This window comes from Hyla sarda, chromosome 4, assembly GCF_029499605.1.
Source record: "Hyla sarda isolate aHylSar1 chromosome 4, aHylSar1.hap1, whole genome shotgun sequence".
NCBI classification, from domain to species: Eukaryota; Metazoa; Chordata; class Amphibia; order Anura; family Hylidae; genus Hyla; species Hyla sarda.
In genome coordinates this window covers 49,793,840-49,808,032 of record NC_079192.1, presented here as the reverse complement: position 1 = coordinate 49,808,032, position 14,193 = coordinate 49,793,840, and the positions used below count along the sequence as shown (strand labels likewise).

Here is a 14,193-nt window from a genome sequence, read left to right as displayed (position 1 = left end):
TACTGTGACTATGACCTGTGTTCCACTTAAGTGATTTTGACATCTGCAAAATCATTGCAGATATTGTTGTGTATGGTCATTTAGAGTATTTCTTGATAAGGGGGAAAATCTGTCAGGGTTTTGTACCTTTTTCCTTAGGGCCAAATAGTCAGTTAGGAAGTATGAGCTTTCTTGCATCATTGCGTTGGGGGTTAAAGACCATTGATCTAGTCTGGTGCCACTCGAAGCCAACACAAAGCGAAAAAAAAATGCTGACTCCTCCGGCATTGGTCATACCCAATTTAGCACCTCATTGCTTCTATTTTTTTGGGGGTTCATCTGTTACTTTTCTCTTAACAGCATAAAAAAAGAAGCACCCCCACCAGTGTCACGCCCACCTCGTCCTGCACCCCTTCCGGCTCCCTGCGAGTCTTCAGAAGAGGAAACGCAAAGATGTCGACCCATGTCTTATGAAGAAAAGCGCCAGCTGAGCCTGGACATTAATAAACTTCCAGGGGAGAAGCTAGGTCGTGTAGTGCATATTATCCAGTCCCGGGAGCCATCCCTTAAAAACTCAAACCCAGATGAGATTGAAATAGACTTTGAGACTCTTAAACCGTCCACTCTGCGAGAGCTGGAGAGATATGTCACCTCTTGCCTGAGAAAGAAGCGAAAACCTCAAGGTAAGATCACATGTAACACAAGCAGGAGCTGAGCGCCTGGTGAAAACACGGACACCTATTTACATGTGTGTGTTGTTTTTTTATTTATTTTTTTTATTTTTTCTCCTGCTTAGATCAAGTGAGTGCACCAGTGCATAGATATAAATTAACTTCTCAGCTGTTTAATTGTTACTACAAGTAAAAAGGAGATTTTTGTTTACTTACCATAAAATCTTTCTCGAAGGATCCATTGGGGGACACAGACCGTGGGTGTATGCTGCTGTCTCTAGGAGGTGTGACACTATGGTAATAAAATAAAGTCGACTCCTCCCAGCAGGATATACCCGCCTTCAGGCCCTGAGGTAATCAGTTAAAGTTCCAGAGCAATAGGAGAGGACCAACAGGTCAAAGAAAACACAAACTGTCCGAGAACCAGAAGAAAAAAACATAACTGAAGGAAACCCCAAAAAAGGGCGGGAGCTGTGTCCCCCAATGGATGCTTCAAGAAAGATTTTACGGTAAGTAAACAAAAATCTGCTTTTCTCCATCTGCTCCATTGGGAGACACAGACCGTGGGACGTACCAAAGCCGTCCCTTGGGTGGGCAGATAAGCAGTCAGGCAGACGGCCGTTCCACTGCCGCCTGCAACACTTTACGGCCCAGACTAGCATCAGCCGATGCGAAGGTATGAACTCCGCAGAACCTCGAGAAAGTGTGCAAAGATGACCAGGTATCCGCCTTGCAAAGCTGCAAGGCCGAGGCTCTGTTCTGGAGAGCCCAGGATGCCCCAGCAGAACGGGTAGAATGAGCCACAACCTTGAAAGGCGGAATCTTCCCCTTACAGCGATAGACTTCCGAAATGACGGAGCGAATCCACCGAGAAATGGTGGCCTTGGAAGCAGACTGTCCCTTACGACGACCTTCTGTAAGGACGAAAAAGGAATCACACTGACGAAACGAAGAAGTGATGGAGAGAGAAGACCGAACTGCCTGAACTACATCCAGCTTGTGTAGTAAGCGCTCCTAAGGAGGAGAAGGAGCAGGACAAAAAGACAGGAGGACAATATCCTCATTTAGATGAAAGGCCGAAACCACCTTAGGCAAAAAGGAAGGATCTGGCCGGAAAACAACCTTGCCCTGGTGGATCACCAGAAACGGAGAATGGCAGGAGAGAGCTGCCAATTCAGACACCCTCTGGATGGAGGTGATGGCATCAAGAAATGCCACTTTCCAAGAAAGGAGGCGGAGAGACACATCTCTAAGGGGCTCAAAGGGTTCACCCTGGATGGCACGAAGAACCAGATTCAAGTCCCAAGGGGGAGAGGGTGACCGATAAGGAGGAACAGCATGCGCCACTCCTTGAAGGAAGGTCCAGACATGAGAATTAGAAGCCAGAGGCCGCTGGAAAAGAATAGTAAGGGCCGAAACCTGACCTTTAAGGGAACTGAGACAACCCCAGTTCCAAACCCTCAAAACCGCGGTCTCAACCGCCATGCCGTCAAATGCAGAGATTGTAAATTGGGGTGGCAAGGAGGACCCTGAGAGAGCAGGTCCGGACGGAGCGGAAGGCGCAGTGGAGCGTCGTCCAGAAGCCTGACTACGTCGGCGTACCACGACCTTCGGGGCTAATCTGGAGCTACCAGAATGGCAGGGACGTCCTCTGTTTTGAGCTTCCTCAGAACCTTGGAAAGAAGCTGAAGTGGAGAGAACAGATAGGGTAGGGCAAACCCCGCCCAAGGAATCACTAGGGTGTCTACGGCCAGAGCCTGAGGGTCCCGGGACTTGGACACAAAAGGAAGGATCTTCCGATTGTGCCGGAACGCGAAGAGGTCGCAGAGTTGTGCGAAGACCTCTGGATGTAGAGACCACTCGCCAGGGTCAGGTGAGGACCGACTGAGGAAGTCCACTTCCTAGTTGAGCACCCCCGGAAAGTGAATCGCTGAAATGGCTGGAACCTTGCTTTCCGCCCAGATGAAAATCTTGGTCACCTCGGCCATGGCTGCCGAGCTGCGAGTGCCGCCTTTTCTATTTATGTACGCCATGGCGTTGTCCGACTGGACGCGGACAGAGCGGCACTTAAGCCGGGACTCCCAATGAAGACAAAGAAGAATCGCCTGTAATTCCAATATATTTATCGGAAAAAGGGCCTCTCGGGGAGACCGGAGTCCCTGAACCGTCCAATTCCTGAACACGCCGCCCCAGCCCAACAGGCTGGCATCCGTTGTAACTACCTGCCAGTGAAGGGAAAGAAATGACCACCCTTGGAGAAGTAGGGGGGAGCGGAGCCATCAGAGCAGAGACTGACGGACCCTGCGAGGGAGAACAATCTGACGATCGAGGGACAGAGGAGACCTGTCCCACCGAGAGAGAATCGCCAGTTGAAGAGGGCGGTAATGAAACTGGGCAAAGGGTACAGCCTCCATAGTTGCCACCATCCGACCCAGGACTTCCATACAAGTGCGGATGGAGACTGAGACCTGGGTCTGAAGGGAGCGACCCCCGACAGAGGCGCCAGTCGTTTGTCCGGCGGGAGGCAAATTCGGGCAGAGGCCGTGTCGAAGCGAAGTCCCAAAAAGGTTAGAGACTGGGTAGGAGAGGACTGACTTGTCCCGGTTGACCATCCACCCAAAGCGATCCAGAGTGTGGAGAGAGACGTCCACATTCTCCAGAGTCTGGGCTCTGGTTGGAGCCTTGATTAGAAGGTCGTCCAGGTAGGGTATCACCGAGACTCCCCTCGACCGTAACAGGCCCATCACTGGCGCAAGGATCTTTGTAAAGAACCGGGGAGCCGTGGCTAGACCAAAGGGGAGGGTTTCGAATTGAAAATGCCCCTCCGGAACCGCAAAGTGGAGGTGCCGATGATGGCCTGGAAATATTGGGACATGAAGGTAGGCATCCTTGATGTCCACAAAGGAAGAAACTCCCCTTGTTCCAAGGATGCCACTACCGGAGAGACTCCATTCGGAAGCGGCGGATAAGATGACGACGGTTGAAACGCTTGAGGTCTAGGATTGGTCGCACAGAACAGTCCTTCTTGGGAACCACAAAAATATTGGAATAGAAACCCTGAAACCGTTCCTCGGAGGAACGGGAACGATAACCCCTTGGCAAAGCAGAGACTGGAGAGCCTCTCGAAATTGCTTCGCCAGGAAAGGAGACCAGGGAGCCCGGGATTGAAAAAAGCGATCCCTCGGAAGGTAGGCGAATTCGATTCGGTAACCGTTGGACACCACGTCCCTGACCCACGAGTCCTGAATGTGTGAGGTCCAGATGTCTTGAAAAAGTAAGAAACGACCTCCCACCCAAGGTAAAAAAAACGCGGGTGGGGGCTTCACTTCATGCAGAAGTGGGTTTGCGGTTGCCTGATTTGGGTGCAAACCGGCCGGACCGGTTGGTGTCCGACTTCCAAGACGGGCGCGTCCGGAACGAGGGAGCCTTCTTGTCCCGCGAAGGCGCCTGCCCAGACCCTTTGCTGGAGCCAAAGGTCCATAAGGAAGAGGACTTCCTTTGGGAAGTAGGGCGAGCCTCATTTTGAGGCAACAAGGAACTCTTACCTCCTGTCTCCTCAGAGATAATCTCATCAAGGCGATTGCCAAAAAGACGGCCACCCGTAAAGGGAAGCTCAGTGAGAGACCTTTTGGAAGCTGCATCAGCATTCCAAGCTTTAAGCCACATAGAGCGGTGGAGAGCCGCTAGGTGACCCACAGCAAAGGCAGAACAACGGGTTGACTGCATGGAAGCCGCGCACAGGAAGTCCCCAGCTTTAGAACATTGGAGAGATTGGTGGATCCACTGAGGGGAAACCACCTTAGTGACAAGGTCCTTGTCAAATGGATAACGTTGTTGAATCGTCTTGATTCCCGGGAACCTCTCTTCTGGATGTTTCCATGAAGATTCCAGAATGGCATAAAAGTCAGCGTGAGAGCTGAACCTTTGAAGTGCTGGCTTAGCATGATGAAAGGATACTCCTGGAGTGGCATCCGAAGATCCTGGGTCCTCTAAGTGAAAGGTGTCTCATGGCGGTCACCAATGAGTTCACCGTTTCAACTGAATCCGAGCGGTCCTCTGAGTCAGATGCCGGCTCGGAAGCCTCTTCCGCCAGTTCACCAGGAGAATGTGAACGAGTGGAGGCAGTCCTGGAGGGGGGCGACCCTGACCGGGTACGCGGCTCTGGCATGGCAGAGCGGCTACTCCGAGAACTTCCTCTGGAGGAGTGACGTTTGTGCCCAGATGACGGAGGGGGGGCGGGACCCACGAGGGGGACGCCCACCTCTATCTGAAGACTCAATGGAAGAGTCAGATGAGGCACCCCTAGTACGCTTGTGAGAGCGTGAAGCATGTGGAGACAAGGAGCGGGCCCTCTGAGGCCCTGCGCAGGGTAGACCCCTTCAAGGCGGACACCACCTCCCGGGAGGCCTCAGCCACCGAACGGGAGACTTGGCTCAAGTCAGCCATATACTGGGTCAGGGAAGAAACCCAGGCTGGTGGAGCGGCTGAATCCACCGGAACCGAAAGGGGGTCTGGGGGAGCAGTGGAGCAGGCAGGGCAAGTGGGCTCAGTAGAGCCAGGCATCTTGGTATTACAGTGCTTACAGACAAAATAAGTCACTGACGTCAGGAACTTGGTCACCCTAGTCTGTGTCCCCTGGCAGCTGTGGTGAGGAGAACCCAGCTACGTGCAGCTAGTGACAGAAACAGGCCAGCCAATAGCAGAGAGGGGCGTGCCTGAAGCCGAGGCACTAACTAATTGGCCCCTCCTAACTGAAAATCGCGCCCACGGCACTGATTGGAGGCTATTTCGCACCTCTGAAGAGCTCCGACAGCCCTGTGGGCTTGTGGTCAAAGTAAACACACACACCGTGAAGTAAAACACAGATTACATGCCCCCTAAAATGCCACTGCTCCCCCAGAATAAAAAGTTCAGCCCCTGTATAAGCCCTGAAAAGGTGGGTCAAAAACAGGGGGTCTCCAGAGGTTGCAAGTCCGTACCTAAGGAGAAAAGGGTGAAAGTACTTACCTCAGTCAGAACTTGCCTAATGGAGTCATCAGTGAAGTCTTCAGTCAGCTTTTGTCACCTGCATCACGGCTGGCTGCTATGCGCAAGCGAGGCAAGCAGGTAAATAGGGGGACCCGGACCCATGAGGTACCAACCCAGGCGCTTACCGTTGGCGAGGGGGGGGGGTGAACAGCGCATTTACCCAATGTCTGTGCCCCCTTACTCGCAATGGGGAAACAGGGAACCTGAGTCCCCACCTGAAAACAGGAAAGAAAAATAATAAAAAACAAACACGTCCCTAACTAGGAAAAGAAAAAAAAATCAGAAGACCTGGTCTGGAGAATTCCAGATCATGTCAACCTCCTTCAGACACTAAGCTTAAACTGATTACCTCAGGGCCTGAAGGTGGGTATATCCTGCTGGGAGGAGCAGACTTTTATTTTTTTTATTACCATAGTGTCACACCTCCTAGAGACAGCAGCATACACCCACGGTCTGTGTCCCCCAATGGAGCCAATGGAGAAACAAAGTTTTTATATATAAAAAATTGTTTACAATCCTGTGTGTGGCTGCAGCAGAAACCTTTCCCTTGGCTGAAGTAGGATAAAAAGATTTAGCCTTGTCCCTTATTGAGTCCACACCACACACCTGTTACTCATCTGACTATAAAACAAGATTTACATACTGTTTACTCTTTGCAGTTTCTCGTTTTAGATGACACTTTGTCTGTGTTGCTTGTCAGTATAATTACCATAATGTCAAATTTATTGTTTTGTTTCACAGCTTTGAAAAAATAAATTACCAATACTGTACACTGCAGTACTCATGTACTGGTGTACTTTTGATTTTACAAGAGCACAATAGGAGTACTAACATGGCAGCCATAACAGTTTATCATAACTATTGACCGTGGTACCTAATGGGTTAAAAGACGGACATCAGAATATTAAACAGGCTCAACAAAAGGATTATGGCCCACCTTGTAAAATTTTAGTCTCTTGCTGCATATACCCTTTTTTTTTTTTTTTTTTTTTTTAATTATTTTATTTATTTATTTATTTTTACTCCTTGGTCTTGATAACTTATTTCTTCCCGACTGTTGTTAACTGATATGTCTTTTGATCCCTTCTCTGAATTCAGAGCCTTCGAATGGTGTTATGGACTACCAGAAAACTCGTATAACATGTGGGTCCATTGTTGGTTGTGTATATAGAAAATTTGTTTTGGAGAGGATTTACATTCCCTTAGGCTGGATTCACACCACGTTTTTGCAATACAGTTCCCATATTAGATTTTTGATGAAAAACTGCTTCCTCAAAACTGGAATAAACTGTATCAAAACGTGTGTACAAATTTTAACCCGTATAAGATTTGAAAAATGTCCGGTTGCATCCATGGTTTTTTTAACTTTTCACTCCATTATGAATAAAGTTTCACTTGTTTGATTCAAATCCCAAGAAAAAAAACTTTCGGTGTGCACTGCCCATGTGCAAAGTCAAAAACCGTATGGTGCAAACCAGATGGAACCGTACGTACATAGGGTTCAGTACGGGTCCCCATTGACTCCCATGTTGAAAATATGGTTTTTCACCTGGACCAAAAACCGTGGTAGGCTACAGTTTTGGGTACGGGAAGAAAACGGACAAAACCGTACAGGATGCAAAACGGACACAACCAGATGCATCTTTTGGCATACGGTTTTCAATGGAGAGTCAATCCTTACGGTTTCCAAATTGAAAACTAATACGGGAACTGTATTGCAAAAAACGTGGTGTGAACCCAGCCTGACAAAGGTCTCCAGACCTGACCCATTGCTCTTTGCTAAACTGTTTTCTTCCACAGATAAAATTGAGGCTCCCACCTCTGGTTCCAGTAAAGGAAAAGGCTTCTCCTCTTCTGAATCCGAAAGCTCCAGTGAGTCAAGCACTTCAGACAGTGAAGAATCTGACCCAGGTTAGATTACATATAAACTCGTGTGCGCATGCTTTTGGCAAGAAGTTAGGGGCTTGCAGACCTCCTGCAATCCGAAAAACTCTCCTTATTAATGAAGCAAATCTTGCAAATTTTTTTCTTCACAGAAATGGTCCCAAAACAGAAGAAAAAGAGTCACTCAGGGAGAGAGTCCAGAAAGGTAACAATTACTATAGACACCTGTAGACTCAACTAGCTTGTGGGCTTTGAGGGCATGTAGTCAACACTGTTAAAAGAAATTTGTCATGCTATGACGTGATTAACGTAGAATCTATTGAATGTCACCATAGGCTGTGATGAGAGGAAGTGAGGCTGTGAAATAGCATAGTGATATTTCTGTTACAAATTCTGCGCTACCTTTGTTTTGTTTTTATTACAGAATCATCACCAGTCTCATCCTCCTCAACAATCTCTTGCACCACCTTCCAATGCCATAAAACCACCTTCTCCAATTCCTCCACCCTCGTATGTTCCCCCTCCCAGCTTGGACTCATCCCATCCTTCTCTACACCATCCTCTCCATCCTGCTAGTGTTTTTGAAGCAGTTTCTGCTCACTATGGGCAGGGAGGGCTACACATCCCGACACCTGATCTTCCAGCACATCTAACAGGTGGTCAGCCAGAACGTGTTTCTCCGCCTCATCTCAACCAACATGCCCTTGTTAGTCCTCCAGGTAAGATGTGTTTACATTGCCCAGTTACAATTTCTAAGCTATAATTACCACCAACTTAATGTTAAACTCTTTAAGTCAAGTGTAATAACATGTACTGCAACTTTCATCATATTTCTATTTTACAGCTCTGCACAATGCCCTTCCCCAGCAACCCTCTCGCCCCTCGAATCGTGCAGCTGCTCTCCCCCCAAAACCTGTCCGACCACCTTCAGCTTCACCACCTCCACCTCAAACACATCACCAACCAGCCTCCCTTTCCCACCATCACCACCCACAGCCCCCTCATGTCCTTTTAGAAGATGATGGTCCACCATCTCCTAACAGTGGCCTCCCTCCTTCCCCTGTTCAGCTTGGCCCTGCACAGATGGCCCTTTACCTGCAGCAACTACAGAAGTCACAGCAACCTCCCGCTCGATCCCCCCTCCAGCCACTCCTCACTTCTGTTAAAGTGCAGAGTCAAGCCCCATTGACTTCTCAGCCCCAGTCAGTGCGTCACATGCAGAACCTGCCTTACCCTTCTCCTTCCTCATCTGTTGTAAGCACTGCCCCCCAACCACCTCCTCCTTCATCCCATGTGCACCAGTTACAGACCCCACCTGCAGCTTCACAACCACCACCGGGACAGGTGCCACCTCCCTCACAACAACACCCAACTCTGCAAAGCCCTTTGGCTCCTCCACACCCACAGCTTGTGCAACACCAGCAGGCCAAGCAACAGCAAGTGATCCAGCATCATCATCCATCACCGCAGCAACAGAAACCAGAGCCGTACCCTGTAGGTGAGGAGAACTTAGGTATACTAGTGTGGTTGACCTGAACAAGAAGGTGACAGTTAAGAGAAAACAGCGCGCATATATATATTACATTATTTTTATTTATTTTTTCTTGATGTGGTTTACCTATTCTCATCTGTGTCTAGGTCACATGAGAGAGGCTCCATCACCTCTTCTGCTCCATTCACCTCAGGTGGCTCCATTTGCAAGCATGGCACATCCACCTTCACCACAAGCTGTGCAGCCTAAGAAGCAGGTAAACCCTCAGCATTTCTGTTTATTTTTTGTTTGCATCTTATTTTCAGCAGACTTTTATTTTCTGAAGGTTTATTTTCTTCAACCTGTTCCTAATCCATATGTTCTCTCCTCCAGGAAATGAGAGGATCATCAGTGTTGCAGCCTCAGCCGCTTGTAGTAAAAGAACAAAAGCGTCATTCACCCTCTATAAGGCCTGGAGGCTTTTCCCCTGGCTTAAGAAGTGAATCTCACAAACTTCCAGAGTCCCTCAAAGTTTCTAGCCTTGAACAGCCACGTGAGTTGCATATTTAAATTGCCACTTGCTAATCACTTTAGGACCACACCCAATATATGTATTCTGCCACTTTAAAGCTTCATTAGTCTTACAGTAACAGGTCAGGTCCTGGCAACCAGAGGGGAGAGCTCCCAATGAGTGCTGTATAGTAAACAGAGGCAGTGGCAATGTCAGATGATTACTTGGTGCCTGCAGGCAATGGGATGCCTCAGATCAGCTCCACCAGTGACTGTAATGACAGGGCTTTAGTTTTTCCTTTAAAATGGGGCTTCTAATCCAATCATGTAAAACAGCAAAATTAAAATAAGATTTTAAACGTTCAATCTCCCTATAAGTAGGGATGTCCCAATGCCATTTTTTAAGACTGAGTACGAGGACAGATACGTTTTCTTAAGTACTCGCCAATGCCAATATTCGCACAATGTCATGTGACAGTTTTTTTTTCCCCCTTAAGGGTATGTTGACACGAGCAGATCCACAGCGTATTTTACGCTGCGAATCTGCCAGTGATGGACCGCTACGTGGGGCCTTTTATATGTGCCTGCTCGGAGTGGCAGTATGATGCTACTAACACACACTGCAATGATGCTGAACGCACTGCATAGCTCGGCAGCGGAGAGATCAGGTAAGCCACCTCCGTGATACCTGCTGGTGATACTCGGCAGGTATCTGATTAGGTATCGGGGACATTTGCACTAGTACAAGTATTCATGCAAATGTCCAGTATCGTCCTAGTACAGCTACCAGTATCTGTATCGGGACATCCCTACCTAGAAGTCTTATGACCTCCTCGGTGACATAATATGTAATATTTTAAAGTTTAAAAATAAATTTACCCAAACTAAAGACTCCCATTAACTTGAACTTGAGATGTACAAGAGGGAATGAAGAGACAGGAAAGTTACTGTAATTTTTACATTGGAATGCGGGTTTGGGTAATGTAAGCTCGTCAGATCTCCTAAAAACATGGTTTGCCTAAATCCTCAGGGCCAGAGATGAAATCAATCGACGGAAGCCGCCCTGTGCGACCTCCAGATCAGATCACCCCTCAAGTGGTACCTGAGAAAGAGAAGCTAAAGCCAGAGCCCAAGACACCAGTGGCCCCCAAAAAGGTAATCACTTTTATTTTTATTTTTTCAAATAGTAATAAGGCACAAATTATTTTTAAAGGCACATGTTGCTTCCATCTTGGCAACAAACATAACATTAGCAATAAATGTTAATTGGAACAGTAATCCTACAAACAATAAATCTGTTTGGAAGAAAACAAATGTCTCTAGTTGTGTTCTTATTACATCTGGTTAACAACAAACGGGAGACTGCACTTAGTGCATTAGGAGAACCATAAAGTCATTTTATGAAAAGAGTAAAGGGAGCTGACAGCCCCATACTTAGACAGACAACAAAGGACATGAGAGTGAAGTCAAGACTGACAGGGGGAATTAGAGGTAAGAGTGTGATAATTTCCTATATCATAACATCTAGTCAGGGTGATGTATCTAAATAAATGACCCGATTTTGCCACATCGCCAAGTCATGATTAGTTTTAAAAATTTTAAATAAAATGATTCAACTATTGACTGCAATATTGACTATTACACAATAAGGCTAGTGCTGCACAAAACTATGAATTAACACATGTGGAATTATATACATAACAAAAAAGTGTGAAACATATGTCATATTCTAGGTTCTTCATATTAGCCACCTTTTGCTTTGATTACTGCTTTGCACACTCTTGGCATTCTCTTGTTAAGCTTCAACAGGTAGTCACCTGAAATGGTTTTCACTTCACAGGTGTGCTGGTATGGGGGTGCTTTGCTGGTGACACTGTTGGGGATGTATTCAAAATTTAAGGCATACTCAACCAGCATGGCTACCACAGCATCTTGCAGCGGCATGCTATTCCATCCGGTTTGCGTTTAGTTGGACCATCATTTATTTTTCAACAGGACAATGACCCCAAACACACCTCCAGGCTGTGTAAGGGCTATTTGACCAAGAAGGAGAGTGATGGGGTGCTGCGCCAGATGACCTGGCCTCCACAGTCACCGGACCTGAACCCAATCGAGATGGTTTGGGGTGAGCTGGACCGCAGAGTGAAGGCAAAAAGGGCCAACAAGTGCTAAGCATCTCTGGGAACTCCTTCAAGACTGTTGGAAGACCATTTCAGGTGACTACCTCTTGTGCAAAGCAGTAATCAAAGCAAAAGGTGGCTAGAATCTAGAATATGACATATTTTCAGTTGTTTCACACTTTATGTATATAATTCCACATGTGTTAATTCATAGCTTTGATGCCTTCATTGTGAATCTACAATTATCATAAAGAAAATAAAGAAAACTCTGAATGAGAAGGTGTTTCCAAACTTTTGGTCTGTACTCTGTTTCCTGGTGGCAAGTTGCATATGCCTTTGGTAGACGTCAATGCAAGTTGCTTCTGAAAGTGACCTTCATAGGACTTCTCTACAATTTTTCATTATATTCTACAGCATGGTTGGGCAACGGAACACGGGCAAATCGCAAAATTATTGTTCATGCAACTACAGTTGCCATGTAACCCTAGCCTAAAGTTAAATAGGAGCTGTTATTTCAGCAAACTTTGCATAGATCAATAATACAAGCAAATATAAAAAAACTTTGTTATTTTATTAGACGAAAATGCCTTTCTCCTGTTATCAAGCTCCTCTGTCCTACAAGACTCTTCCACTCTGAAGAAAATCAGTTCAGTGATTATCCTGCAGCTCACTCAGGGATCAAACTACAAAAAATAAAAGTCTAGCAGAGAGATGAGAGGTCCAGTGCCAAAAACCATACACATTCTGTAGAGACAATTCTGTGAGGAAGAAATTTTACCCCCGAACTTTTTTTTTTTTTTTTTTTTTTTTTTTAGTTTACACTGCTCAGTGCTGCTGTATCATGCCTTCAATGCTGTGGCTGATGCAGTTTAGGCTGCGAACAGAGACACAAGTGCAGGATCTCTTTTGTGTGTACAGTGTATAGAGACATGGAAGTGCACGATCTGTATGTTCGCGCATGCAGTGTACGGCAGACCCCACTGTTTGCTTTGCCCACCAGCTCTGGGATGGAGTCTGTAGAGCATAAATCTGCTAAAGAAAATGCCTTATGTACAGGGGAAACTCAAAAAAATTAGAATATTGTACAAAAGTTCATTTCTTTCAGTAATGCAACTTAAAAGGTGAAGCTATATGGGAGAGACTCATTACATGCAAAGCAAGATAGTTTAAGCAGTGATTTGTCATAATTGTGGTGATTATGGCTGAAAGCTCATGAAAACCCCAAATCCCCAATATATGATTTGGGGAGCCATGTCATCTGCTGGTGTTGGACCACTGTGCTTCATTCAGTCCCGGGTCAACGCATCAGTCTACCAGGAGATTTTGGAGCACTTCATGCTTCCTTCCGCAGACGAGTTGCTATACTGAAATATAGCTCCATTGGGGGGGACACAGGAACTGTGGGTATATCTTGCGGACACTAGGCATAACAAAAAAGTCTGCTCCTTCCAGAAGGATATACCCCACCTACTGACCTAGAGACACTCAGTTTTAGCTTAGTGTCCTAGGAGGCAGGCACAGGTCTGGTCCCCCCTCCCATCCCCAACCTTTACCCCACTCTCTCTCTCTTCTCTGATGGCGCCTCTTGGGCGTTAATCATGGGAATGGGCTTAGTTTCTTTATTGTAGATAGTGTGGAGGGGGCACTTTTTAGGGGCCCTGCGGTTGTTGCAGCAGCTGGCCCGTTCCGAGGAGGGGCATTCTATTCATCCGCGGCCGCAGCATGTTTTAGTTCTCCAACAGCTGTCTTCACTGCTCTGGGGACTGCTGCCGACCTTTCCTTACCTCTGGGTGTTCGCGGGCGTTCCGGACCCGGCCCGCCCGAAAATTTAGGCCGCAGCTTTGGCCTGTTACTGGCCGCATGTAGCTCTGTCCACTTTTCTTCGCGCTAGATGCACATCCAATCCCCGTACAGCACGCGCATCGGGGGGCATGTTACAGCCTCTCCTGTGCTAGCGCGCGCCCAGGGACACATTTTCAGCCTCTCCTGGGCTAGCCTGCGCTGCGGGGATAATTAGTCTCCTCCCTATGTCGGGGATCACGTGACACGCCTCAGCTCCGGAGTCCTGCACTGCTCTCTCACAAGCTGCTGCTGCACTCTGCTCCTGTGAGTCTCCCTCCTGTCTTCAGCTGCTCCATATCTGCTGCTGCAGCCTGACCTCATGCTTCCTGATACTGCAAGCTGTCCTGCGCTCCTGGCAAGATTCATTGACTTCAAGACACAGGAACCTGGGTGAGCTTGTTCCTTTTGTTCTGTCTCTTGGTAGCTGACTTCTCTCTCTATTTTGCAATGTCCTCCCCCAGCTTTGAACCTCACAGGCAGGCGGTCTCAGCTTCGGTCACCTACTATGCTTGCACTGGGTGTAAAGTTAAAATGCCGGGGGGTTTGGCTGAACCCACTTGTTCTGCCTGCTCTTCCTCCCGCCCTAATCCCCCCACCCAGGATAGCTCCCCTGAGTGCGTAGCCCCTGACCCTGCCCCTCCCAAACGATTTCTGATCTGGCGCAGGTTTCCAGGGAGGTGGCTACAGC

At 47.5% G+C, this 14,193-nt stretch overlaps 1 protein-coding gene across 10 annotated transcripts in view; it reads left to right on the top strand.

Moving 5' to 3' along the window:
* Nucleotides 1-14,193, top strand: part of BRD4 (bromodomain containing 4) — a 73,822-nt gene that overhangs the window by 40,720 nt on the left and 18,909 nt on the right. For 7 of the 10 annotated variants that reach the window (XM_056570862.1, XM_056570857.1, XM_056570854.1 and 4 more), the window contains exons 11-19: nt 340-662; nt 6,777-6,821; nt 7,479-7,589; nt 7,715-7,767; nt 7,987-8,281; nt 8,407-9,060; nt 9,201-9,310; nt 9,427-9,586; nt 10,574-10,698. In XM_056570862.1, the coding sequence (XP_056426837.1) occupies nt 340-662; nt 6,777-6,821; nt 7,479-7,589; nt 7,715-7,767; nt 7,987-8,281; nt 8,407-9,060; nt 9,201-9,310; nt 9,427-9,586; nt 10,574-10,698 (1,876 nt within the window). The remainder of the gene's footprint in view (nt 1-339; nt 663-6,776; nt 6,822-7,478; nt 7,590-7,714; nt 7,768-7,986; nt 8,282-8,406; nt 9,061-9,200; nt 9,311-9,426; nt 9,587-10,573; nt 10,699-14,193) is intronic. The other 3 variants (XM_056570858.1, XM_056570861.1, XM_056570863.1) reach the window with 1 other exon arrangement.